The sequence below is a fragment of the Periplaneta americana genome, chromosome 12 (assembly GCF_040183065.1).
Source record: "Periplaneta americana isolate PAMFEO1 chromosome 12, P.americana_PAMFEO1_priV1, whole genome shotgun sequence".
Taxonomy (NCBI): Eukaryota; Metazoa; Arthropoda; class Insecta; order Blattodea; family Blattidae; genus Periplaneta; species Periplaneta americana.
The window spans coordinates 98,329,149-98,344,475 of record NC_091128.1 but is presented as its reverse complement, the minus strand read 5'-3'; the positions used below and the strand labels follow the sequence as shown (position 1 = coordinate 98,344,475).

The window sequence follows — 15,327 nt, the reverse complement described above, 5'->3', positions numbered from 1 at the left end:
ATTAACAGTGTAGATTTTATAAATATTTTTATTTCCTTTCCAATTTTACAAAAATTAAAGAGAAAGCTTCGTTTGGGGTTGAGATTACAGAGTCTTATTTGTGATTGGCTATAATTTGAAATGTTGCTTTATTGCAAGCAGTAGCAGCAGCAGCAGTCATAGTGTTGTGACGTTAAAGATTTTTATGCCTCAATATAAAGTATAGTCTTGAAAATTCTAGAATTGTATTTGTTTGACTGTATTATTTGAATAATATGGCAGCGATGAATTCGGTGGGTAATTTTTATTAACTCGTATTTTAGAGTTCCTGGCGTCCGATATTTGCATTTAGGCCTATATGCGTGTGTGTAACCGTTGGGTTAAACGCCGTGTGTTGCAGGACCTTGGTCGTATTTAAGAAATGTTTCGTTTTGGAAAGACTAATATAATTTTAATTGTCTTACAGATGTCGAATGTGGAGAACTTATCACCACAAATTATCCGGAGAGTAGTTAAGGAGATGAATGATTTGGTGAATGAACCACCAGAAGGCATAAAAGTAAACATTAATGACGAGGATATTACAGACATTCAGGCCTATATTGAAGGACCAGGTAATATGTGGACTTTTATTGTCATTTTCAGTTGTGAATTTGGCCCAGTTGTGTGTTACGATCAAAATGTAGCTTAAAGTTTGTGAAATTTTGGAATAAATTTTGTGAACAAAATTTTTGAAAATTGTGAGAGACCATTCAGAGCAACCTGTATTCGTATAGGCTAGTGAACAATGTTTCGCGTAATGCTATTAAGATATATAGGTAAATGAATGTCAAGTTACAGTATATAATTAAATTATTTGGTTATTTTCATTACTGTTACTGCACACTCGCCCTTTAAATCAGAGGAAAGCAGTAGGGTATTTAAACAGTTGTTTCATTAGTGATGCATGTTGTTGAGTTTACAAATTTAAAAGGAATACTAAGTTATTCTTCATACAAACTAAAGGTCATGGTTAATTTATTCTGTAGCTTACGGTATGGAATTTATGAAGTGTGCAATTTTTGTTGTGAGTAGTCTATAATATTTAGATTGTTTCAGCCTATTTCCTTTGCAGTAAGCTTATAGCCTAACTTAAGATTTACAATAGCCTATGGTTTTATTAGATCAGGTCAAAATAATTAATACATTATTGTAGATTATAATTAGTACCGGTAATTTATATGGAATCTCAAGTATGCAAGATACGGAATGTGAGGGAAGTGTCATCAAATAATGGAAGAATATAACTTAATATTCTTTCATTGTGCGAATACACCAGAGTGGCCTGACCGAACAAGGAATATAAACATCTATGCACGTTATACGCCTTTTATCTTATTATAACTTGATAATAAAGTAATCTAGATGATACACGTTACTTGGATATTTTGTTTCCCGTTACACTTGATAATACAGGCCCTAATGTTGGCTAATGCCATAGTGTAGAGGGGTAGTTGCTTGTATTGACCTGTGCTCACCAACACTAGCACCGCTTGCCTTACTGTCAGTTTTTGTGTCCTGAGTCGGATATTGGGCCAACAAGCTCTCTATACATTGGGGGGCCATTCAGTGACTTAGTGTGCTACAGTTGAACCGGATTTGTATCATTGTTTGCAAAAATGCCATTAAACGTGTAGAGGGAACCATTAATAGTCTGCATTTGTCACGTGGCTAATTTGTCTACATTGGGAATTTGCTTTTGTTGATACAACATGTAGAGGTAGCATAAAAATCGTTTGCTCTGACATACAATACTCATAAATCAAAAGAACGGCGCTTTTTTTTTTCTTCCTTGCAAAAGATCCATTTGCGAAATTCCGGGGTCCCTACTAATAACTGTTTGCTAGTGTCTGTATCTTTCATGTGGAACATAGCCTATAAATACAATACAGTTTTATAGGTACTTTGTGGAATATTCAGTTTGATTCTGCATGTTCATTTTTCATTAACATTACAGTACAGTGCTGTTAGTCTTACGGACTGCTTTCCTTGACTAGTGAAGATTGCAATGCTTACCTCTCTGTCATTATTAACATCTATTTAGACATCCCTGCTTTGCTGCTGCAAAACCTCGATTTTTTTTTTTTTTGTGCTGTGTGACATTTCCCTTTCCTTTCTTTATAGTGATATCTAATAGGCTATATCCATATTTCAGCTTTTCCACTTGAAAATGTTTCTATTTTCCTTCATTGGAACGACACTGGACTGTGACAAGTGGTCTAATGGCTTGGGGATCACATAGTTTTTCTGCAATCCTTCACACACTTGTTTTTCTCTCGGTTCATCATCAATCTTCCTTTTTCCATTTTATTCTAGTCTGCTATGAATAGAGCAGTTTTTTTAATAAAAGTCTGTACCTAGTTATAAAATGTAGGCCTACATCAAACAACCACATAAATTGTTTTAATCTCCACATTTAAGTCTGTCCTCATTACATCCTCAGTACCTTGTAGTATAAATTGGTGTGATGAATAAGGAAATTAATGTGCATTATGAATAATAATCAGACGTGAAAATTTTACTCACGTTTGCATTTAATATGTTTCAGCTGGTACACCATACGCAGGAGGAGTTTTTAGAGTCAAGCTTGCCCTAGGGAAGGATTTTCCACAAACACCTCCAAAAGCGTTTTTTCTTACAAAGATATTTCATCCAAATGTGGCAAAGAACGGTGAGATCTGTGTCAACACGTTGAAAAAGGACTGGAAGCCTGATCTTGGAATCAAGCATATACTACTTGTAAGTAAAGCTATACCCAGGAAGTTGTAACCTTGCTCTTGACAGTTGTTATGAAAAAGTTGAATGCTGTTCAGTAGCCTTCTGAACCAATCAGAACATAGTATTTTCGATCAGCTGTGACTGCTGCATTGCCAGTTTACTAGATGTGTCACACGGTGTGTTACTACCACGTGCTTAATTTGTGTTTAGTGTTATGAAGTTAGAAATAATTTTGTAGCACTGCTGTGAAATGTCGCAAAGAAACTGATAACTCACGTAGTGACAATCCTTAGCATAAATAGACGTCAGAATTGGGGCCAAGAACTTCTCACTTTTACGAACAAGAGAAGGAATTTGTCAGTATAGTCCGGGTCAGCTTAGTTCATACCCTAAGGGTGAACCCTAACCATTTTTCTCCCATTACTACAATATGTTAGTGGATTGTGGTAATTTTCTAGTTTGAAGGTTGGATTTTCTTTTGCCATCTTCGTTTCGAATTTCGATACTGACAAATACTACAAATGGTATTGATTTTGCAACTGGTATGTTGGCAGCTGAGGCAAATAGCGACAATATTTGTCGGTATTGGAGTTCCATGAAATTAAAATTACTTGGAAGCTAGTGAAATTTGAACATACTAATAATTAATTAATATTAATACATAATAGTTATTTTGTGTGTTGCGTTGTGGTTATAATTCAAGACTATAGTCAGGTAAGTTTTCGGAGTTAGTACTAATAATTTCATGTGGTCAAACAAAATACATTTTCTAGGTTAGGTCTCGTGAGTTAATTGTTTAGTCAAACCAATGAATTTAGTATTGCTAGACAGAATACTTGACATGTTGATTCCTTTTCCGCATAGTTTGCCTAAGAAAATGTTACAAATTATTGAATTATTTAGAATAACCTTCCGACATAAAGTACGCTAAGTAAATAAGTTGCTTAGTATGTAGGATCGTGTGATATCTGGTAACAGTTGGCAACACTGACAAGACGGCAATATTTGCTGTTTAGGAACTGTTCTTATGTGACCCTCACTATATATATATGGGCGTCCCTCCATTCCTGTAAATAATGTAGGCTCTAATACAGTAGATATAAAAAACTTTAGACCTTTCTAAGAGGACAGTAATAAAGAACAGAGTTACATAATGATTACCATTTGAATTAACTGTATAGAATAGTAAACTACATAAGTTAAGTCGGCTGTTGTGTAGTGGTCATTGTGGCAGCATGATTACAAAAGCTATGGAGATAGCTCAGAACATAATGGTTTTCCCGGCTTACTGGACTGCCCTTTGCTATAAGTACAGTACTAAATAAAGATAATTGTAGTTTTTATTCAGTGTGCTCTGTAAGTAAGAAAAATAGTTGGCTATGTTGGTATTTGAATAAGAAGATTTTTGGAAGTAAAAAGAGGAAATGTTTTTTCTTTTTTTTCTGTTAAAGTATCCTAAAAGTAAAAGGGAAATCTGCAATGTATATTGCACAACTCTTCAGCAACGGTGGTTCACCAGTTAACTTAGTGAAAATTTTCTAAGTATTGTAATATGCCATTATCCTCGGAACTTACCTCAGTGACATTTTTTAATTTGAAGAGTTTTGTAGGGAATCTGGAATTTAATCGCATCCTGTATTCATAGACTGGGAATATCAATTGCCAACACTCTTATTAGTGGCACTGTTTACTTTTCACTGCCCTGACACTTGCTGCAGTAGCAGCATACCAGTGGGATATTTATAGGGTTTGCTATTATCTGCAGTAGGTTTTCGAACATATCCCCCCACGGATATGGGGAATTACTATATAGCTATATGAAGTTCAGATAGTTTGATGACTGAGGATTTATGGTGTTTGTATTAAGTACACCTGTGCCAGTGAAGTCTTTCCCACAGCTAAGATTGAAACTGAAAAGGAACCAATATCCAACAATATGGGATTAATATGAAATATATTACAAATTGTAATTGATGTTAAAAAAGATGATGCATTTTTAAATAAACATTTTAAGATAACCTTTTTTGCCTTTCAGACTGTCAAATGTTTGCTCATTGTACCTAATGCAGAATCTGCACTAAATGAAGAGGCTGGTAAACTACTTCTGGAACAATATGAATGTTATTCACAGAGAGCGAAAATGATGACAGAAATTCATGCATTGGTAAGTTCAGGCTTTTGATGTGTAGAACATCTTCTTAATCTAGACTTGGGCCCTTGTTGTGGGGCCGAGTATGAGATAGTATAGAAAACGAGTGTATGTCATAAATTACACAATTTTCCCCTTTCCTGTACCTTAAACTATATCACTTCGATTTTTGACTCATACTTGCCAGTTTATTATTTAGCAGAACAAAGATATAGATACATTTTCTCCTTGATTTTGTTAAGTGAAGTACTGTATGGTGTGCGCGCGCGCGGGTGTGTGTGTGCGTGCGTGCGTGCGATTATTTTTTGAGGAGCTGAGATGAAAAACAGGACTTGTCCTCAATTTTGGGGTATCTGAGTTAAGAGTACTCCCATATTATATGAACAACTCTTCATTGTTTAATTAATTATCACTTGTGTGGAACATTGTAGAATTCTAGCATTAAGTTGAAAAATAGAATTTGTCAAGTGATTAGTCTTCTTCTAACAAAGTGTATCATGCACTTCGAGATACAATGTTAAATAAAATGAGCCAACATATTCCAAGATTCTGGTAGTTCAATCTTTAGTTAAGAGAGTAGTCCCGTTTTTGATCTCAGTGCCTCAATTAGTATTTATAGAACCTATTTGCATCTTTATTTGCAATTGAATATTGTACCAAAAAAAAGTTCATTTTAGAAATTATATTCTTTTTTCAGTCTTCTAAAGTACCCAAGGCTGGACTCGAAGTAGCTGCATCATCGGCAGATGGTCCAATGGCCAAGAAACACGCGGGTGACAAGAAAGTAGCAGCTGAGAAAGAGAAGAAGAAACTACTCAAGGATAAAAAGAGAACATTGAAAAGGTTATGAAATTAAAACTTGGACTTTTGATCTCATCTTTCCATGCAGAGAATTGTAGGAAAGAATGAAGATCAGATTAGGAAATATTTTTTTTATATGTACATATTTTTAAAGAGAGAAAGGCACTGATTTTAGATGGCTACACTTGAAGTAACTCGACATTTAACAAGCAGCTTACTGTCTAAAACTATTTCTGAATGGTACCTTTAGAAAATGATTTATTTCGACGCTCTGAGATCAGTGGAACTGGTTTGAGTGCATACTAAAAGTATTTATTGGCTTAGATATGTCCTTATATGGATTTTTTTGTTATTTATTTTTAAATTGTTTAAGCACCTTTTATGTATATTATACACTTGGGACCTTAGTGTTAATATATGAATTAATCTATACTAAATTTGGGTTATGTACATGTATCGAGAGTCTAAACCACGAACACCTCAGGCCACAAGTATTTCCATTCTTTATAACTTAACCTTCAAATAAGAACTCTATTATAGATACATTTCCTTCTTGATTTTGTTAAGTGAAGTACTGTATGTGTGCGTGTGTGTGTCTTTCGTAAATATGTGCTATAAACAATAAAATCTTTAACTTCCTTACATCTTATTCCGGAGAGCAGAAATGTAAGGATGGTGGCAAATGAGAAAAAGAATGTATTTCCAGATGTGGAGCTAAGTAAATACTCAACTAGAAAATCAACTTCTTAAACTTTCTAAAGTACTACGTCTCGTTTGATCACAACAGATCAATAGTAGTTGTAATTTAACATGAACTTAACTGCCAGAAATTGGTGGTAATGATGAGTCCTTCTTTCTTCCCTCAAATTCCGGGATTTGAGCTTTCTGTTAGCATCACTGTTGACTATGATTGAGATAGAATGTGGATGTGTGAATGCTTGTGTGTTGTACTAGTGATAATGTAAATTGTGTTATTTATATTGTCCATTAAAGGATTTTAGATAATGTTTGTGTTTATTTTTGATACGCATTTTATTTAAAATGTGAAATAACCAGTAACCTATCCATTAAAATTATACAGGAAAATATGCTCAACATGAATCCAGTCTGTGGTCCTATGGCACCTTAACCTCTGCTTTACTCAGTGATGAATATTTTCCACAAAACTTTCGTCTTCATTCCTTTAAGTTTAGCTAATTTTGAGATAATTTAAATAATTAAAGTTAAAAAGCTTTAAAGAAAAGTATATGTTTTGAAAGCATAAGAAAGAAGTTAAAATCTTCTATTAACTTTACTTAAATTAATACACTTAAACCAATAATAAAAACAAATAAATCCTAATGCCCAAAAAAAATAGTAAATAATTTAATGGGTCTGACCTAATTTCATGATCAATGTACAAACTAAATTTTTCTGAAATAGTCGTGTAGACTTGTGTACACATACACAAGTATTAAACAGTGGGTGGAAATAATAAAAACGAGACTTATTTCCTGAAACATGTCTCACGAAAAAAGGCAAGGCTTGTTTAGTTACGAGCTGCAGCTCATGTGTTTTCTATTAATATTTTCCCCTTTGTCTTGAGCTGTCTCTGTGATGTGGAAACCTTTATTTGAAGATTCCCTTTAGTTGGAGGAAGAAGAAAGCGGTAATTTTCAAATGTGTTTCCTGGAAAGGGCACAGTTTAAAATGACATTACAGATAAATCACAATTGCGCAAATTGAATAAGAGACAAACTACTGTGTTTGTGGGAAGAAGAGATGATCTGAAAGGGGAATTCAATCAGTTATTGACGTGAAATTTTATTTAATTAAAAGATTATAAATATGAAAAGTAAAGAAAAACAGTTACCAGTTCTGAAACTGATGGGCAGTAAGATGTGCAGGTTAAAGGTAAAGGTATCCCCGTAACATGCCATGAAGGCACTTGGGGGGGGGGGGCATGGAGGTAGAGCCCCATGCTTTACATGACCTCGGCACTAGAATGAGGTGGTGTGGTCGGCACCATGCTCTGACTGCCTTTTACCCCCGGGAAAGACCCGGTACTCAATTTTATATGAGGCTGAGTGAACCTCGGGGCCGTTCTGAAAGTTTGGCAACGAGAAAAAATCCTGTCACCACCTGGGATCGAACCCCGGACCTTCCAGTCCGTAGCCAGCTGCTCTACCAACTGAGCTACCCAAGATGTGCAGGACCTGGAGCAAATATTCCCTCATTATTTTAATGATTTATTCTTTATTCAGTTAAATTAATGACAATGTCATATTGTTTTCTGTTGATCTAGATCAGTAGTCATCAACGAATTTGCACTGTGCATCTCCCTGGCTCACTCGTTTGCCCCGAACAACTGAGTGTGTGGTAATGGAGCAGAGGTTCCGTGCGGGGCAATGTCTTCTTTTTTTAATGAGCAAGACATTGGACATGAGTTGAATAAATTAACGTTAATTTTGTTATTGCATTAAAATATATATGACATGCAAACAGAATAAGACCTTAAATAACAGCAGCACAATTGTTACATATTACTGGCACAATTTCAATTAAATAATATTCAAATTAATAAAAACCTTGTATGTATTTCTAAATTGAACACAACATACATAAATATGCATTAACTGAACCGTGAACATAATGAATTGTACTATTTTAGGTCTGAAAGGAGATATATAACTTGAAATGAGAAACTATAAATTGTTTATGAAGGAAACAGAGTAAAAATAAATATTGCTACTATTACTATTTGTGAAACACAAATAGAAGTTTATTCAACAATGTCATCTTTTTTCTGGATTTCTGGATCCTCTTCACCCACCAACCATAACAGTTCCAGCCAAACTGTTGTCCTTGGCTGTACAGTAGTTTCTTCATAGGTGAGTATGATAGGAGGAGCGCGAAATTTTTAATTCCAATGAATTTGCAAGGTGCATTTCATTATTAAACGTTCAGTCTGATTGGCTAATCAGCTTCATTTACAGTGTTTGTTAATATAGCAACAAGAATAAATGAAATTTCAAATTGTAAGATTATGTCTATCATTTTTACAAAATCATTCTCTTATTATATACAGTTAAGAAAGAATTATACAAATTTGTATAGCATATTGTATTATGTTATAAAATTTGTATATGGTAACACAATAGTGCAAATGTAGCCCAACTAACCTCAATGTTTATTACAAATAAAATAATGAAGCTTTAATAGAGACTAATATCACGTAACACTGTAGTAATTTCATTTAGCAGAAACAATGATCGAATTATTGCGATGTTTTATAGTACCCATGTATAAATTACTAGACTTACACCTGACTGTAACAGCTGCTGTGATCCGAATTGCATTATGGTCGAATTTTTGGAAACGGAACTGGTTTTGAAACAATATAAAATTTTGGTGATTATTACGTTGTTAGACACTTGCTGTTATTTCGGTACTGTTCTTTGAAACTAATACTTTCTTGGAACCGGAGCACTCGGAAAAGTTCCAGAAAGAGAATGACTTTTTCCAACACTATCCATTGTATGAAAATCTGACTTCATACATTCGTCTTGAAATCGTGAATAAAATTCCTCCCAAAGGAGACTGCTACCATTGAGACATACTACTTGTATTCAAAATTGCAGCTGGCTTCTGCCAAGAGTCTCTACTGAACAGGCGATAGGGTTGCATAATGCTTGCTTTCCCCTGCATGGGAGCATTGTTGAGTGCCCATGCTCGCTTTCAGTCGAGTTGATTACTGGCCTAGATTGTATGGGTTTATTTTTACACTTTTTTTTTCTTCATCCTCAGAAATATGTCGTAGGGTGTAAGATCGTGGAGGCCATACCTTATTGGTAATCACACTGTCTTCATACACATGAATTGCCTGTGAAGAGAGATCGGTGATGTGCTGTTGGAGAATTCTGATGAAGCCGAAATTATGCTCCTCTTCAGTCACTTGTTTGAAAACTAGACTGCAAAATCAGAGTAATATACCCATTGGCATTGACTGAAAAATTCGTCCTATAATTTACTTCTAATGATGCACCAAACATTAATTTTCTGGATGATGGTGGTGGGGGGGGGGGCACTTCATGGAGAGAGCTGGCTTTTATGTACTTCATATTGATTGTTTTGGGAATTTACATATCCACCCGGGTAAAACAGGACCTCGTCTGAAAAAAAAAGTCTGAGTAGGCTGTCGCAAGTTTTATGTGTGAAAATGTCGCTAATAGAATTGCTGTTAAGATAAACGTCAGCTGTAACAATCAGTATCTCTTATTTCCAGATACCCTGAAAAGTCAGTATACTTAACTGCTGGGATTTGTGGGAGTAGCCTAGCCATTTTGTATGCATTGAGAGTAAACATGATTGCTATAGTAACCATCATGCTCTATTGTTGCTACGTATTGCTTATATGCCTGCTCCCATTTGCACTGCATATGTCTCGACATTGTGAATTTTTTCTCTTCACTCAACTTCACTCTGCTCATTTTTCCAATTTAACTTGTTGACTGCTGATTGCTCAATTGCAATTATAGCCATGTTTGTTACGAATGTTTTGACATTACTCAAAATGTTCTAATGCTTCATATTCTCGAGTTACATTACCACACAATCCGTCAATGGGTGCCTCAAATTCCCCCCTCATATCGCTAGATAAGTGTTCTGCAACTGGTATACCTCCACAAGGTGAAAAGTATGATTCGGAACTTTTACCTATCATTGTAAGAAATTAATAAAATTGTTTTCATAAATATGTTTTTGCATATAGGCCATTCAGTATCTTGTGAAACCTACCTGCTTGTGAGGTGAAGGAAGAATGGACTGAGAAGCTTCCCTCCCTTGCTGTGTTTCGCCTTGCAAGCTAGCTAGCTCACTTACCCCCACGATAAGGTTCTTACTATGAGTTATGACGCACAAAGGCATTTGGTTTCACGAGATAACAAAGACCTTCCATAGATGGAATTTTAAAAACGTTGGAAAATAATTGTCGACGATGTCGGTATGTGTTTCGCAAAAAGTGCAGGAAGCTAGCTATAAGCCTAGATCATACATACCCAGATTGCTCCGTGTTACAGGCTTTGACGGTAACAGCTTTTGTCAGGTTTACTATGCTGCCATCTAGTTGTTACATAAGGAGTCATGTCATAACTCCCATTTGAATTGCATTAGTGACTGTACTGCCTTCTTGTGTTCATTTACGGCAGACAGGTGGTGATCCAAACTTATCGTAAAGGCCAAAAAAGAACACAATAGCTGAAATGTTAATGTCTTCCTGTAAATAAATGGTGAAAATAATCCTGGGTTCAGCCGCTGCTAGTGGAATTAAAAAAATTCCTCTCTCTGCTGACATTTCAGATTAACGAGTCCGATGATATTAGCGGTTACGCACAACTTCTTTCCTACATTCGATACATTGATGGGGATGTAATTGCAAGTAATTTTTTTTTTTTTTTTTTTTTGCAAAGAACTACCCAAGTGAGCAACTGGTGAAGAAATATTTCATACAACTAATGAATATGTGGTCTGTAATGAATAACATGGGAGGATTGCCTTAGTGTTTGTACAGATGGAGCTCTTCTATGACAGGCCAAGTGAAAGGATTCATGGCTAACCTACGTGAAGTAAATCCTAACATACTGAGCAACCATTGTCTTATTCACCGCAAAGCCACTGTTGCTAAGTTTTTGCCATCTTCTCTCAAAATTGTGATGAACGAAGTAGTAAAGATCGTGAACTTCATCAAATACGCGGCTTTTTTTCGTCTTGTGTCAGGAAATGGGATCAGAGAACACTACACTCCTGTTACATTAAAAGGTGCAATAGTTATCACGAGGTGAAGTGTTAGCATGAATGTTCGAACTTAAAGAGGAGGTACTTGCATTTTTTACTATTGAGGGGCATGAGTACGTGGATTTATTTGCAGATGATGAATGGGTATCTATGTTGGCATATCTTTCCAATGTTTTCGTACCTTTGAATGAGCTTAACAAAAAAATGCAAGGTAGGAACGAAAATATTCTGACTAGTATGGATAAGATTCAAGGATTTGTGGATACAGATTATTGAAAATTGATTGCTTGAGATGTTCCCAACTGTATGGCTCCTTGCTGACGGTAATAAAGTGTTATGGACTTAAAAAAACATTTAGTAATCTTATGTGTGTTACGCCAACCTGGATAATCATATTTTTTTCTGTAATAAATGTTACAGGGTGATCCATATAAGTCTTTACCATTTTAATCAGGTATAATTTTCAAACAAAAACAGAAAATTATGAATTCACTTCTGAATCACGTAGTTAATTGTGGGAGAATCAGAATTATTTCCCACAGAAAATGTTGAAAATGTCCTCCACCTTCATCCCAACAGAATTGTATTTGTATTCTTTGACATTTACTGAAGTATATGGTTGTTAATGTTGCTAATTTCTTTCCTGACGTTTTCTCGGAGCTGAAAAAATGTCCTTGGATGAAAAATACATGAATCAATATCTAACATCATGCAACTCAAACCAAGAAATGGATTCGGAACACCTCAAAATCTGTGCTTCAGTGGCTAGTCATGATAATATCTTTGAAAAATATTGGAGTGCAAGAGGTCAAATGACTTTATTGTCAAACGCCTGGCATTAGAAAACAACAACATATCTAACATCATGAAAACAAACATCATTTGTAAGATTAAGATTCAATGTGGTGTAATATTTTAGGAAGACCATTTGATTTTAATTTTAAAGTATCTCTGAATCTGTTTTCACATCATATTCAACTATAATAAAATAACCTTTCAAGTCGGTCAACTCTTCTGAGTGCAGTACTTTTATTTACTTTCTTCTTTCATGTATAAAAATAGTTTCACATTTACATTTATACATTTTTTTTATTCTAGTTTAAATATAAAACACTGAAGACTACATTGAGTTTCAAATGTGACTTTTTCATTGAAAAGAAGCGAAGAGTCATAAATTTTGCTTTTTATTAACAGTTTATCAGAAAAAAAAAATTGTTTATATGAAAACGCATTAAATTATACTAAGACGAGTCTGATGTTAGGTTATTTGGAATGTGACATGGCTCTGGTGAAAAATAAAGTAAATCGAGGAAGGGTAAGAAGTGGAAACTCATTTCAACAAAATATTGTAAAATTCAACAAATTATATTTGTGTATTTTTTTATAACTTTAGATTTCCTTAATTTTGCTAACTCATTGTACATACAAATTAAACAATGTGCTTTTTAATACAGAATTAAAAATAATTATTCCTACGATATTGTTTTTCATATTTTCAGAGTATTTCACATAAAAAATATGCTGTATAGTAAGTATTGAGACATTAGAGATTATAACAACAGTTTTCGTACCTTTATATACAGTAGAGAGAATGATGGAGTTTTCATAACTGCTGATCTAAACGTCAGTTTTTTTTTTTTTATCAGTTTGACAAGGACTTTAAATTGATGGCAGTGATTGACAAAAATAGTCCTCGAGTTTGTTGACCCTCACAATCCATGTTGTATTCTGTGTGTTTCATATTATTTTTTCCTGGTTGACAAGACAAATTGCAATTCCAAGTAATATTTAAAATGAAAGATTCTGAATTACTGAGAGAGAACTTGTTAGAAATTTTCATCTGAAAACTAGCATCAATTATTGTAAGGTAAGTTCTAATGTGGTGTAAAATTGATTTGAATTTTGATGTATTTCATAATCTGTTTTCGTATTAAGTCACTGATACATGTTCAACTGTAATAAAATGACCTTTCAAGTTTCTTAACCATTCTGAGTAAGTCGTATTATTTTTATTAACTTTATTTTTTCACGTATGTGTTAAAAATAGTTTCAGATTTACATTTTTATACATTCTTTCGACTCTCGTTGAAATATGAAGTGCTGAGTAAAGAAAAAGGCTTATCCCACATGTACCGGTATGGTACAATAAAATATTTTGAGATATATAATAATAATTTAAGTTTATTCCTTAAAATTTGACCTTTTCTTTTGTAGTATATTATTTTTTGTTTCACTGTCTTAAAATGTGACGTTGTTGAAGTAATAATATGATTAAAATATCATTTACTAAAATTTCTAGAAAAAATATCGCTTGAATGCATTACTGTACTTAAGAAATACATTAATTAAAAATGCTTTATTTCAGTAATATATTGGTATCAATTAGGGAGCTATAGTAGGTCTCTTGTAGCTAATTGGCGATGTATGCAATGGAGGGGGAAAGGAACTGGCCACTCTACCCCATTATCTCCTGGCCTAGTTGCCTCGTAAGTAGTGCCTTATTGGTATCACTTGTGAGGATCAGACCTGTCTTCGGACAGTTGACTAAACAACAACAACACTGAAAACTGAAAAAGACTTTATTGCATCACCATCAACATCAATGCTGACTCGAAAATATCCGAATATAACAACAAATCAGAAATATCAAAAGTCGGTGCACTATTGACTTGTTTAAAATTTAAGCAAGAACCGAATCTTCATTTGTAAAATCTTTAGTTCGATATCAGATATTTTTAACTATAAAAAGATGCATAAGATATTGGAAGACTGAAAGGAAATATGTTCATCAAATTTAATTTTGTCTTGTTACTGGTAGTTGACCTTTCTTCAGAATGTAGATAAGCCTACAGAATTTTATGTTCGTTTACTTCTCATTAGCAATGTATTTGTACTGCAGTATATGAGACTGTTCAACAACAAACCAAATCCGCTCGTAACTATGTCATGGGTTCGACCACTGTCTAGGTTTAGGCAAGTTTGGCTCTTGGAAAAACAAAACTCTGTGACTGATAAATTAAACTCTTCTGTTCTTTAGTTGCAAAAGTGGAAATATGCATTAGTCCAATTTGGGTAGAATATACCATAATAGTGCTAGAAAGCCGTTTAGTTCACAAAATCAATTATTCCTGGTTAGACCATTCAGATGCTCAAGAGTTCGTATTATTTTAACAAGCAAGGAAATATCCGAAACTTCTGTATAATAACTTTCTTATGGTCCTCATCAATTCATTGGCTACACATTCTATTTTAAATAGAAGGTGTAAAGGAATTTTATTATAACGATTTATTGTTGTTAACCATACTGTTTCGTTACAATAGCATTTTCCTATATAATTTATGTGATACCAGTAATGAGAATATTGATATCTGTGCAAAATTATTTTTTGACAAATAAATGTATATCGTATCTCTAATATGTGATAAATAAATTTTTTAAGAATAAAGCTATTTATTTATCAGTAACAGACAATTTTATTATGAGTCTCTTCTCATCACCATCATCATCATCATCATCATCATCATCATGAACTGGAAAAAATTAATGGTAAACTTCAGTATGTAAAATGAGATACTTGAAAGTATTCATATTTGTGGACATTAATAAGATTCGTTATGCACTTTCTGAAAAGTTTAACAATAAATTTATAATGTCGTAAAAATTATATTTCAAATTCTAAAGGGTTGTGGGATTTTAAAAATTCAAAATGGTTATACTGCATTTGGAATTGAAGGGTTCAGAACCATAGTGGGCCAAGCGCCATTTACTAAAACCATAGAAAACAAGGGTTAAAATGAAGTTATTACCATAATTCAATGGAAACATATAGCAAGTAATATAAAGTATACACATTAAAACTAAATGATAT

General features: G+C 33.9%; 1 protein-coding gene across 1 annotated transcript; it reads left to right on the top strand.

Moving 5' to 3' along the window:
• The first annotated feature begins 127 nt into the window (after positions 1 to 127).
• LOC138710701 (ubiquitin-conjugating enzyme E2 S) lies at positions 128 to 6,691 on the top strand. Its single transcript, XM_069841767.1, has 5 exons — positions 128 to 272; positions 446 to 593; positions 2,567 to 2,757; positions 4,772 to 4,900; positions 5,583 to 6,691. Exons 1-5 carry the CDS (start codon positions 255 to 257, stop codon positions 5,733 to 5,735), a joined length of 639 nt encoding a protein of 212 aa, XP_069697868.1. The 5' UTR covers positions 128 to 254; the 3' UTR covers positions 5,736 to 6,691.
• Positions 6,692 to 15,327: the final 8,636 nt, after the last annotated feature.

What these genes read in the sequence shown, in the direction of transcription:
- LOC138710701 (XM_069841767.1), top strand. An exon ending in GGCCTATATTGAAGGACCAG is followed by an intron (nt 594 to 2,566) that starts GTAATATGTGGA and finishes AATATGTTTCAG; the next exon opens with CTGGTACACCATACGCAGGA. An exon ending in GAATCAAGCATATACTACTT is followed by an intron (nt 2,758 to 4,771) that starts GTAAGTAAAGCT and finishes TTTGCCTTTCAG; the next exon opens with ACTGTCAAATGTTTGCTCAT.